Source organism: Colossoma macropomum, unplaced genomic scaffold, assembly GCF_904425465.1.
Source record: "Colossoma macropomum unplaced genomic scaffold, Colossoma_macropomum, whole genome shotgun sequence".
In the NCBI taxonomy this organism is placed as follows: Eukaryota; Metazoa; Chordata; class Actinopteri; order Characiformes; family Serrasalmidae; genus Colossoma; species Colossoma macropomum.
Window position 1 is genome coordinate 30527829 of NW_023494800.1, and position 13862 is coordinate 30541690.

The window sequence follows — 13862 nt, forward strand, 5'->3', positions numbered from 1 at the left end:
GAAAGAGGAAGCATAAAAAAGGAAATTAATTTCAGGAAGGATATTTATTTACATTGATCTAGATCAGCTCAGATCTTCTGTATTAGGGTATTACAATTTTCTTTTATTATCATTGATGATGATGGATTTTTATTCCTAAATAAATAAATGAGTTACTGATATAAATTGATAGGGGTAACTGTAATGATTTGGCCGTTAATGATTAACGATTTAAATAATAATTAAAGGCAAAGGATTTGATTTAGTCCAGTTAATCTCATACCCTGAGAATGATTTGAATATGTCAAATAATTGCAAAGATGATTAATAGAACATTCTATATTGGACAAATATATAAGTAAGTCATCAGCAAATAAAGAAATGTGACAAACAATACTATATATTGTTATCGGCTTTAGATGAACATCTATGTTTTTAACTCATTTTCTGTTATAAATATTGTTTTTGCTGAATCACTGAAGGCAACTCCACACGAGTTAATTCACAAAACATTCTGGAGGAATGATATGACAAAACAATATTGACCTGGGGAGAGCTAGGTGCTCTGTTTTTAGCGTCTTAGATCACCAAAGTATATTTAATCTCTTCCATTTATGTTTTGTTTGTGTACGTATAGTATGTTTGTTTTGGGCTTTGAGCAGTTTTGTTAGTAAACGTTCATATTCAACCAATTAATTCCTTAATTTCATGAACCTCACTTTCCTTTATTCCTTCTCTAAACCCTTGAACACATTTCAAGCACAGAACTTTTCCTTGCTTTAAGCTGTGCTTGCTATTATTTTCAGCTGAAAATGTGTGTAGTTTTAATGTTGCAGGCCAGATTTCTTATGAGGTCAATCATGTGGACGGGTCAAGGTAGCTGTGCTCCCTCAGTAATTATTTTTGCTCCCATGTCCAACTGATCCTGTGACAGGGACTGACCACCAAAAGTTAGTATGTCAGGTTGGAAATGTGTGTCAATCTACACACAAAAAAGTTGGGATGCTGTGCAAAGTGTAAATAAAAACAAAATGCAATGATGTGCAAATAATTATAACTTTATATTTCATTAAAAATAGTACAAAGGCAACATATCAAATTTTATTGTTTTTTGAAAAATATATGCCCATTTTGAATTTGATGCCAATAACACGTTCCAAAAAAGTTGGGACGGAGCAACAAAAGGCCTGTAAAGTTGTGTAATGCTAAAAAAACACCTTGTGGTTAATTGGCCTCAGGTCAGTAATATGATTGAGTATAAAAGAGCATCTCAGAGAGGCGGAGTCTTTCAGAAGTAAAGATGAGGAGGGGTTCACCACTCTGTGAAAGACTGTAACATCAAATAGTGCAACAATTCAAGAATAACATTTCTCAAAGTAAAACAGCGAAGAACTGTTCGTCATCTATGGTACATAATAACATTAAAAGATTCAGAGAATCTGGAGAAATCTCTGGCCATTTGCTGGCCGTGATCTTTGGGCCCTCAGGGCAGCACTGCATTAAAAACAGACATGATTCTGTAGTGGAAATCACTGCATGGGCTCAGAAACACTTCTGAAAAACAGTGTCTTTGAAAACAGTTCATCGCAGCATCAACAAATGCAAGTTAAAACTCTAAAACACAAAGAAGAACCCAGATATAAACAGAAATGCTGCCGCCTTCTCTGGGCCTCAGCTCATTTAAAATGGACTGAGGTGAAGTGGAAAAGTGTCCTGTGGTCTGACAAATAAACATTTGAAATTCTTTTTGGAAATCATGGACACTGTGTCCTCCGGGCTAAAGACCACTCAGCTTGTTATCAGTGCACAGTTCAAAAGCCAGTATTCATAATGGTACAGGGGGGCAGTAGTGCACATGGCATGGGTGACGTGCACATCTGTAAAAGGCACCATTTATGCTGAATGATATATACATGTTTTGGCAACATATACTGCCATCCAGATGATGTCTTTTTCAGGGAAGGCCTTGATTATTTCAGCAAGACAATGTCAAACTACATTCTGCATGTATTACAACTCCATATTTGCTCTGTATTAAAAGAGTCCAGGTGCTAAACTGACCTGCCTGCAGTCCAGATCTGTCACCACTGATAACATTTGGTGCATTACTGAATGAAAAATATGACAAAGGAGACCCTGAACTGATGAGCAGCTGAAATCCTGTATCAAACAAAAATGAGAAACTGTTTCACTTTCTAAACTACAGCAGTGTCTCCTCAGTTCCCAAACACTTACAGAGTGCTGTTAAAAGAAGAGGTGATGAAACACAGTGGTAAACAGGCCCCCGTCCCAACTTTTTGGGAATGTGTTGTTGGCATCAAATTCAAAATGGGCATATATTTTTCAAAAAAACAATAAAATTTCTCAGTTTCAACATTTGATTTGTTGTCTTTGTAGTGAGTGTTTTCCTTTAAAATATGGTTCACATTATTTGCACATCACTGCATTCTATTTTTACTTACATTCTGTACAGCGTGCCATTTTTTCTAGAAATTGGGTTGTACCCAGAAATTCTGTTTTATGAATCATCAATTTACCATTAATGTGAATTTTTACATGCAACCATTTTGAGATCAAATCTGTGTATACAAATCTTTTAGAAATGAGGCCACTGTTATTTAGTGGATTCCACCATTATATTTAACAGTAGGTATCGGGTGCTTTCCACTGTATGTGTCCCTTTTTCGTCAAAATTGATGGTGTGCATGACAAAAAAAATTGACCATATCACACAATTCCATGAGTTAGTTCTGGTGCTGCATTTTATGGTTTGCACTTAGGAAAGACTGCTAAATGATGTAAATGTAAAATGTAAATGTAAAGACTTCTTTTGTGGGAAACATCTGGTCATGGAGGTGGTATCAGAGAGAGGATTTTAAAATGAGAAAACCCTAAAATTCACCTAAACTGCGCAGTTGGGTTCCTCTTTGTCTCCTCTCTGTATCTAGGGGCAGTGTGCTCATGTGTCCTCTACCTGGCTAATTTTCAGCTGTTTAAAAACCTTTTTTTTCTTAATTATCATCCTGACTGTGCTTAACGGCAATTTCAACTGAATACTAATGGTTTTATAACCACTCCTAACCTGTGAAGGTCCACATCCATCTGTCTCACTGGAGCTGACAGATCTTTGGTGTTCCTCATGTTGATGGATGGTAAAAGGATTTCAAATGTCTGTAACCTTATTTTTAAACCCCAGGGAAACAGGAAATGGTCATAGAAAACAGAGTTCCTGGAGAATAGGAGTAATATAAAGAAATGTACATTTCTTTGGTTTTATAATAATGTTCTTTAGGGGTGTCAATAATTTGGCCCCCTCAGTGTCTCAAAGAAAACACTGTTTTTAAAAAAATAACACTCTTGTAGGAATGATGTCTTTTGATAAACGATGAACAATTTACACACATTTTAGAGGAACAACTGAATCATTATATGTTGTTTACTTTGTATGATTGTTTTCCCAGTTTGTTTAGGGGAGCCTATAATTCTGTGTGTGTGTCCAGTACACAGCTGTCATGCATACATATATATATATATATATATATATATATATATAAAATATTCTTATCTTTTTAAAATAAGATACTAACAGATGAGCCGGAAGAAGAAAGCCTCATAAAGGTTGTGGGATTTTCTACAGAAGACGACGAATTAGTTCTTCTGACAGAGGATCAGGAGGAGCTGAGTGTCGCCCACAGACTGTCCTCTGAAGATGCTGACCAGCTACAAAGAAAACTGCCAGTAAAGCTGAAAATAACCAGAAGGCACAAAGAGGTTATGTAAGTAGAAATGCCTAATTCTGATATTTGTTGTCCGCTGCTCATCATGTTTAAACATTCTATTCTGAATGCTTTACCAACTTCTAACCAATCTTACACTTGTTCTTCCAACGCTAAAACAATGTTTTCTTTGCATTACATCCATGTTAAACAACTTCATTTTTAATATTTTACCAAAAATATCACAGTAAATGATTGCCAAATATGAACTGAACATTTTGGTATTTTCATTTCATTCCTAATCAGACAAAAGGCTCCCGTTTTAAAAAATCTGAAAAAAGTCAGTGTGTTCAGTGATTTGAATTCAAATATCTGAATTTCCTTTAAATCTACACAAAGTTTTTCTAATAAGCAACTGTGTTAAACAGAAAGTTTCTGACTGCTCCACCTTCTCTGGATGGAAATTTAATTCATCGTATGAACAAGAGCATCAGTCGTTCTTCAGACAGAGCTGTTCTGAATGATCCAGTTCCAGTAGTTTCGGTAAGTATTATGATGTTACCTGGTTCATCAGTTTGTTCATTCAAGAGCAAAATGTACTGAATATCAATTTAATTACAATATTGAATTTAGAGAAAAGGAGAAAAGAAACCAGCCTGTCATTGTACAGAAATATTTAGACTAAGCAATGATAATGATGACTGTTAGAGGCCTATCAAAGTAACTATAAGAAACAGATCTGTGAAAGTCACTGTTACCAGTGAAAACCAGTAACCACTGTTAAAAGCAAATCACAGAGAGCCATGACCGTCAGTGTCTACTGTTAGAGGCCTGTAATGAAGATCTGTTGAATGAAAATGAGAAGAGCTCAGAGTTTTGTGAGGCAGGTGAAGCAATGTCTGTGATTAAATAGTTTGAGTCAGCAGCAGCAGCATCATCAGGAGGATCAGTGGCATACAGGTTTGCACAGTGTTGTACAGCAACAAGCTTCACGGTCAAACTGGTCCAGAAAGAGCAGCAGATGAAGCAACAGCATCAGACACACAGGATTGGCAGGTGTTCAGTTCGGCAAAGAGACACACAGAGAGTCAGTTCTGTAAAGAGTGACTGATCACAGTTTACAGTATTAACAGAGCAGCAGAGACTCTGGCAGGTCTAGTTATTACAGCCTAACTAAAAGGGAGAAACCAGAGAGGTAACAGAGTCATGAGGCTCCCTGAGATGTCAGAGTCCCTCCACTCCACCGTCAACAAACCTGAGTGAGTGAGTGCGTGAGAGCAGCAGGACGACGGCACTAACACGCTCAGTTTACCATAATACTCTGTGACCATGAACCCCCACATCTGCACCTTTAATATGACGGGGAAAACTAATTACCAAAGTCTTGACTAAACAAGTGGGTTTTTAGCCTAGACTCAGCTGTGTCTGTGTAACGTGCGACCAGAGAGCAGACGCTCGCGGACGTAAAAAAGTGATGAAGCTTTACTAGAGTTATTGTCGTTGGTACACAGGCACAGCAAAATACACTGAAGGCACAACACAAGAGGGCTAGGCAGATCAAAGTCCAGAGTACAGGCAAAAGTCCAAAACCAGATATCAATCCAACCGTGCAACAGTACAAAAGGGCAAATCCGAAAATCCAAGAAACAAATCCAGAAACACAAGGTCATAACAGGGGAGATCAAAAAACCAGAATGAACGCTTAGTAGTTTTCAAGAAAACAATACCTCGCAAAGGTCCTATGCTAAGCCCGGGCTAATATACTAAACTAAACAGATCACATGACATAAACACACAGGTGAGAGTGATCAGTATTCCGGAGAGCTAGAGCAGCGATTGGTTGCTGCTGCTCTTCCTGGTGTCATGTGATGAAGCGGAGGATTCTGGGAATCGTAGTTTGGAGGCTGGCTGGCCGAATACGTGACAGTACCCCCCTCCAAAGAGTCCTGGCTGGCCTTGGAACGAGGGCGACCAGGACGACCACCCCGTCCCCCACCAGTCCTGGGAACAGGGGCCGACCCAGAGCTGCCGAGGCGCTGGACCGCCTGTGAACTCTCACGTGGTCTCTGCAGACGAGCTGGAAGGGATGCGGGTGGCCCTCTACGTGGGCGACCCCTGGGACGCGGAGCAGGTTTCTCAGGGTGCTGGCTGGGGAAATCCGCCACGAGCCCAGGGTCCAGAATGTCCTTGGCCGGCACCCAACACTGCTCCTCAGGTCCGTAGCCCTCCCAATCCACAAGATATTGCAAGAGACTGCCTCTTCTTCTGGAGTCCAGCAGCCTACGGACAGCGTAGACCGGTGCCCCTTCTATCATTTCTGGCGGGGAAGGTGTAGCATCCGGCGACACCTTGTCCAACGGCCCTGCAACAAACGGTTTCAATAAAGACACATGAAAAGAAGGTGATACTCGAAATCTAGGGGGTAATTCTAATCTGTACGTCACATCATTTATTTTCTTAACTATTTTAAATGGTCCAATGTATTTAGGGAGTAACTTCCTACTTCCCTCTCTATGGCGAAAATCTCGTGTAGCCAGCCAGACTCGGTCCCCAGGCTGATATTCCAGAGTGGGTCCTCTGTGCCGGTCCGCCTGTTCTTTATGTCTTTGGAGAACTTCCTCAATCCGGCGGTGCGTCTCCTCCCAGAACTGCTCACTCCGTTTCATCCAGTCGTCGACCGCAGGGACCTCTGTTTCCATCCCAGTCCATGGGGCCAAAGGGGGCTGATACCCCAATACACACTGAAAAGGGGTCAAACCTGTCGAGGAACTGATCAAAGAGTTTTGTGCTATTTCAGCCCAGGTTAAAAATCGATACCAGTCAGTGGGGTTGTTGTGACAAAAAATCCTTAAAAACTTTCCAAGTTCCTGATTCATCCTTTCACACTGTCCATTTGCTTGAGGATGATATCCAGAAGTTAAGCTCACAGAGACTCCAATCTGCTCAAAAAAGGCTGACCATACCTGTGAGGTAAATTGTGGCCCTCGGTCAGAGACAATGTCCTCCGGGATCCCGAAAAATCTAAACACATGGTTAAACATGGCTTCTGCCGTTTGGAAAGCCGTGGGCAAGTGAGGAAACGGAACAAAACGTACCCCCCTGGAGAATCTATCCACCACAGTCAGAATTGTGATGAAACCTTGGGATTCGGGAAGTTCAGTTATAAAATCTATAGCTAAATGTGACCAGGGTCTGTCAGGAACTGGAAGGGGCATCAACTTGCCTGCGGGTAAAGTCTTAGGGGTTTTACATTGTGAACAGACTGAACATGATTGCACGAATGTATGAACGTCCTTACTCATTGATTCCCACCAGTATCTATTTGATATTAACTGATGGGTACGTGTTTCTCCCGGATGACCCGTCACAATGGAGGAGTGTGCCCATGTAATTAAGCGATCTCTACATTCTAGAGGGACATATTTCTTCCCTGGGGGGCACTGACTAGGCACCGAAGCATTAGTTAGCGCAGCGTCAATGGCTTCATCTATTTCCCAACGTATAGCTGATGTAATAAGGTCTGGGGGTAAAACGGTCTTGTGGCTATCAGGGTCTAACTCTTGACTTGACTCTTGGTGTACACGCGAAAGCGCATCGGCTTTTGTGTTACGAGACCCAGGCCTGTAAGTGATGGTAAAGTTAAAACAGGCAAAAAACAATGACCCCCTAGCTTGTCTGGAATTCAGTCTTCGAGCGTTCCTGAGATATTCTAAATTCTTATGGTCAGTAAGCACCGTAAATGGATGGTTAGCTCCCTCGAGCCAATGTCTCCATTCCTCTAGAGCTAACTTTACCACTAGTAGCTCTCTATCCCCAATTCCATAATTTCTTTCTGCTGCTGACAATTTGTGTGAAAAAAGGCGACTGGGTGCAACTTTAGTGGTGATCCAACTCTTTGTGACAAAACTGCCCCCACCCCAGTCTCTGAGGCATCTGCTTCTACCACGAATGGCTTGGAAGGATCGGGGTGTGTGAGAATGGGAGCTGTAGTGAAGGCTTCCTTAAGGTCTTGAAATGCTTTCTCTGCTTGCTCATTCCATCTGATCCTCTTAGGGGCGCCCTTGAGTAGAGATGTGAGTGGTGCGGCTTTAGTACTGAAATTTCGGATAAACCTTTGATAGAAATTAGCAAAACCTAGGAATCGTTGTAGCTCTTTGACTAAAGTGGGTGCAGGCCAATTAACCACTGCGTCGACCTTGTGATCATCCATGAAAACCCCTTGACTACTGACTACATAACCCAAAAAGTTGACAGACTCAAGATCGAATTCACATTTCTCTCCTTTTACATACAGATTATTCTCGAGAAGTCTCTCCAACACTGCTCGAACCTGCAGCACATGGGTCTCTTTGTCTGGGGAATAAATCAAAATATCATTCAGATAAGCAATTACAAATTGACCTAGCATGTCCCGTAGTACCTCATTAATAAATGCCTGGAACACAGAGGGCGCTATAGAGAGCCCAAAGGGCATCACGAGGTACTCATAGTGCCCCCTAGTGGTCATAAAGGCTGTCTTCCACTCGTCTCCCTCTTGGATACATATTAAATTGTAGGCACTTCTGAGGTCTAATTTGGTGAATATTTTAGCCCCCTTTAACTGTTCCAAGGCTACGGGCACCAGAGGAAGCGGATAGGGATATGGCTTCGTAATGTTATTGAGTGCTCGATAATCGATACAAGGCCGAAGTCCTCCATCTTTCTTCTTAATGAAGAAGAAACTAGAAGAGATTGGGGAGGTAGATGGTCTAATAAAGCCTTGTTCGAGCGCTTCTTGAATGTATACATCTAACGCCTTCTGTTCTTCCTGGGTTAAAGGATAAACTCTGGCCTTAGGGAATGTATGGTCTTCAATTAAATCTATGGCGCAGTCATGGGTTCTATGTGGGGGTATTCTATGTAGTAATTGTGTGATCGGACCATGAGTTCAAGAGGTTGTGTTTCTCTAGCCACGGGAGTCCTAAAATGATCTCGAATTCAGTTTGCTCTAGGACTAAAAAAGACAATGTCTCTTGATGAAGGGCACTGGTCTGGACGGCTAGGGGCTTGGTGATCTGGGAAATTGTTCCGGCTCCTACCGGTCCTCCATTCAGTGCTACCACCTTCAAGGCATTAGGCAGTTCCTCCACAGGAATGTTGAGTACCTTCACGATCTTGGCTTGAATAAAGTTTCCTTCCGCTCCGGAATCTAAAAGGGCTGAAACAATAACAGAATCGGGATGACAGTATATACTGATAGGTAGCATAAATGATTTAGAGACCAACCCTTTTGTGGGAACACTCACCACATTAGCACGCGGAGTAGACTCCACGTGCTTTCCAAGGGTTGGCGCCTTGCTAGTTTGTGGTCTCACAGCACAATCCTTGATCTGATGACCAGACTTCCCACAATATAGACAAAGGTGATCTCTCATCCTGCGTCTCCTTTCTTCCGGAGTTAGTCGCGTTGATTCACATTGCATGGGTTCAGGGGCTTCCAGTGACTCCGTAGTACTTGGTGATCTGGTGAAACTGCGTCTGACATTCTTGTGATACTTCTTCTTGACCCGATGTTGTAACAGATGATCGATTTTAATAGCCAGATTCACTAGTTCATCTAAGGACAGGTCGTCATCCTTACATGCTAGTTCGTTCAAGATGTCGAGTCTGAGTCCTTGTCTAAACACAACCACCAATGCAGCCTCGTTCCAACCACTACTGGCTGCTAAAGTCCGAAACTCCAGAGCGTAATCCACTACGGAACGAGCCCCTTGCTTGAGCTGAGCCAATAATTCCCCACTAATTCTCCCTTCATAAGGATGGTCAAATACAGTTTTGAATGCACGTAAAAATTGCACATACGAAAGGCGGCGTATTCTATTCCAGCTTGCGGTAGCCCACTCTAAAGCTTTATCCGCTAGCCTGGAAACTATAAAGGAAATCTTCGCCTGGTCATTACTAGCGGGAGAATTATCAAAATAAACGGAACATTGGAGTAAAAACCCTCGGCATTTATCTGGGTTACCGTCAAACTTATCAGGCTTACTAACCGGAAAAACAGCAAGAGAGTTCAGATCCTGAGCAGCTGGGCTAACCTCAGTTTCAGTGACGTTCAGAGTCTGTAACTGACTGCTTAAACCTTTAACGCTTGCTACGAGCTGGGCTAGCTGAGAGTGTTGTTCAGCTTGCTGTTGAGCTAGCGATTCAAGTGAGTTAGTTACCCCAGAAAGAACTTGCTGATGTCTGCCGAGTAGCTGTCCTTGTTCCATTAGTGCCTTCTGAAAAGCTTCTAAATCCGCCATCTGCATAAGTGGTGAGGTATTCTGTAACGTGCGACCAGAGAGCAGACGAGCAGATCAAAGTCCAGAGTACAGGCAAAAGTCCAAAACCAGATATCAATCCAACCAGGCAACAGTACAAAAGGGCAAATCCGAAAATCCAAGAAACAAATCCAGAAACACAAGGTCATAACAGGGGAGATCAAAAAACCAGAATGAACGCTCAGTAGTTTTCAAGAAAACAATACCTCACAAAGGTCCTATGCTAAGCCCGGGCTAATATACTAAACTAAACAGATCACATGACATAAACACACAGGTGAGAGTGATCAGTATTCCGGAGAGCTAGAGCGGCGATTGGTTGCTGCGGCTCTCCCTGGTGTCATGTGATGAAGCGGAGGATTCTGGGAATCGTAGTTTGGAGGCTGGCTGGCCGAATACGTGACAGTCTGAGTCCCGAACACTGACTGGAAGATTATTCCAAAGCTGGGGGGCTTTGTATGAGAAGGCTCTCCCCCCGATGTAACTTTATTAATTCTAGGTGCTAATAGTAAGCCAGCACCTTGTGATCTAACTAGGCGTGATGGTTCATAGCAAGACAGAAGTTCACTCAGATACTGTGGGGCCATTTAGAGCTTAATATTTCAGTAAAAGAATTTTGGAATCAATGTGAAATTTCACTGGCAACAAACATAAGGTTGATAAGACTGGACTGGTATGGGCAAACTTTCTGGTTCTTGTGAGACTCTGGCTGCAGCGTTCTGAACTAGCTGAAGCTTGTTAAGGCTTTTGCTGAAACATCCAGCCAGCAAGACGTTACAGTAATCCAGCCTTGAGGTAACTTACTAAACTAACTCTCTTTTCTGCATCTGTAGAGACAGTGTATTTATTAACTTAGCAATAGTGCAAAGATGAAGGAAAGCTATTCTATATTGGTTATATGTGCTTTAAAGGACAGATCGGAATCAATTGTTATGCCAAGGTTTTTTACAGATGCACCTGATACAACTAGCAGCTTTTGGACCAAGAATAAGAGCCTCTGTTTTGTCTGAGTTAAGTATGAAGACGCTACTTGACATCCAGTCTTTAATGTCTTTTACACAGTCCTCAGTCTTACTAGGTTCAAATTTATCATCTGGTTTGGTTAGTATGCACAATTGTGTGTCATCGGCATAGCAGTTGAAACTGATGCCAAATTTATTGATAACGATACCCAGTGGTAGCATATGTAATGTGAAAAATAGAGGTCCTAAAACAGAGCCTTGTGGAACACCATACTTTACTTTCATAAGAGCAGAGGATTTGCCATTTACAAAATGAGAGTGATCAGTCAGGTAAGATCTTATGCAGTTCAGATCTTAGTAAAGCTTTTAAAGAGGAAATAATTTTAACCAGCTCAGTTTGTTGAAGTAAGGTAAATGATTCCAGCCTCTCTGCAGTAGTTACACTCTACTTAAGATCTGGATTAGCTTTGTGGGGCAGCAGGTTTGTTACTGTGCGTTAACTGTGCATTTTGAATTTATGCCTGATTGTTTCAATTTGCTATGGTTGAATGAAAAGTATCCTCTAAACATTCAGTCATAATATCATAATTCTAATTCAATGGTTGAATTATTGCACACTTCATGAAAATGAACCAATATCAAAATATTAAATAAACCACTGCAGGAAATGATGTGTGCTTCCCCAAAGAATAAGCTGCATATTTTTGCTTTATACTGTATATTGGAACAAAAAAAATAATTGACTTCCAGTAAGAATATGGACCACTGGATGAAAATTGCATTTTACCACATAAAAAGTGAAACTAGTTTCACTTACATCACTAAGTTAAAACTGTTGATGTTTATTGTGAGAATTTTTATCTTTCATAAGAGTTCACTGCTCACCACTCCATACTGTCTCCCTTAAGCAGAGTCACGTGATATGAAGTATCTGATTATAAGATGGGTTAACTGACAACCAGTAGTGACTTACTAATATTTTCAGCTGCACATTTGAGTGGTTGCCTGATTTCTTATGAGTAAATCAAGTGGTAATCGAGTAACTCCTTTGGCCCCCATGTCCAACCAATCCTGTGACAGGGACTGTCTACCAAAGTTTTGTCTGTCAGGTTGACAATGTTCCTCAGATTACACACTGTGTAATATTGAAATTCTGTTTCATGATTCACTGCTTTAACTTTCACAAAGGACCATTTTAAGTCCAAATCTGTGTGTACAAATCTTTTAAAAATGAGGGCGCTGCTATTTAGTGGAATTCATTCAAAAGAGACTTTCAGATGCTTTCCATTCTATGTAGTCCAGTCCCTTTTTGTCAAACTTGATGGCCTGCATGCATAAAAGGTTACATTTTTGTCTATTTGACCACATCGCACAATTCCATTTGCTTAGGTGCTGCATTTTGTGGCTTGCACTTAGGAAAGGCTACTTTTCTGAAACTCTTCTGGTCACAGAGGTGGTATCAGAGAAGATTTTGAAATGTGAAAACACCAAGATTGAACTAAACTGCAGTTCTGAAACTGTGATCTTTGGGTCCCTTTGTGCCTCCTCACTGTATCTAGGGGCTGTGTGCTCATATGTCCTCTACCTGGCCAATTTTCAGCTATTCCATACCGTTCACAAATCTTTATCACCCTGATTGTGCTTAACAGTAATTTCAACTGACTACTGATGTTTTTACAACCATTTCCTAATCTGTGCAGGTTCACATCTGTCTGTCTCTTTGGAGCTGGCAGCTCTGTGGTTTTACTCATGTTAATGGATGATAAAGGGATTTTACATGACTGTATCCCCATTTTTAAACCCCAGGGAAACCGGAGATGATCATCAGAGTTGTTTTAGAATAGGAGCAATATGAAGAAATGTTTTTTTTCCCCTAAAGATGCAAATTTGTTTGGTTTTATTTAAAGTATACAGTTATATACAGTTCTTAAAATAATTAACACTCTTGTAGGAATGATTTCTATTTAATAAATGATAAACAATGTACACAGACATTGTCTTTAGGGGTGCTGATAACTCTGGATTTGACTGTATGCGTGTGTGTCCAATACACAGCTGTCAGGCACACATGTAATGTTCTAATATTTTTAAAATAAGGCACAACCGCAAAGCACAGATGAGCCTGAAGGAAGCACCGGAAATAATGAGGAATCTGATACTTCAGAGGAGACCAGTTTTCTTCCAGAGAAGCCGAGCCCCTCCCCCTCAACCTCTGGCATGGAGATGCAGAACGTCAAGGGTACAGCAGACCCTGTCAGTAACCAGAAGAGGCCAAGAGGCTACACAAGTGGAAATACTTAAATTCTGAAATGTAAATTTGTTGTGCACTGCTTATGTCAACTTTCTTTTTTAAACCTTTAAAAACTTCTATTCAATCTTACTTACACTGTTTGTTTTCTTTACTTTATATCCATGTTAAACAATTAAATCTTCCATATTTTACCAAAAATATCTTAATAAATGATTACTAAATATGAATTAAACACTTCAGTATTTTCATTCCTAATCAGACAAAAGGCTTAACTGAAAAGAATGTCAGTGTTAACTGATTTGAAATTAAAAGCTTTGAATTAAAATATCTTAATTTCCATCGTTCCTCATTTTGGCACTTACATACACCATTACCTGATCTCTACAATACACACTGTAAAGTACAACAAAGTCACTGTTGAGCATGCCTTGGGGTGGCCAGTGTCTTCCCTGAAATCTGATTGGCCACCCCAGATTCCACCCCAAAATTTCTGCCTCGTCACTGGTGTACACCTCGCTGTGGGGCTGGTGTTTGTGCCTTTAAGGGGAGAGAAGTTTTGCTATCGAATTTTGTGAACATAAATAGATAAATTTGTAAATAAATGTAACAAAGCGTTCCGACAGCTGTAATTTAAAGTCAGTGACTGCTGTAATGC

At 40.8% G+C, this 13862-nt stretch overlaps 1 protein-coding gene across 2 annotated transcripts in view; it reads left to right on the top strand.

The window, feature by feature from the left end:
- Positions 1 to 13561, top strand: part of LOC118820300 — a 33472-nt gene extending 19911 nt beyond the window's left edge. For both annotated transcript variants that reach the window (XM_036588592.1, XM_036588593.1), the window contains 3 exons: positions 3559 to 3755; positions 4124 to 4238; positions 13054 to 13561. In XM_036588592.1, coding sequence (XP_036444485.1) covers positions 3559 to 3755; positions 4124 to 4238; positions 13054 to 13257 — 516 coding nt within the window. In that variant the 3' untranslated portion in view covers positions 13258 to 13561. The remainder of the gene's footprint in view (positions 1 to 3558; positions 3756 to 4123; positions 4239 to 13053) is intronic.
- Positions 13562 to 13862: the final 301 nt, after the last annotated feature.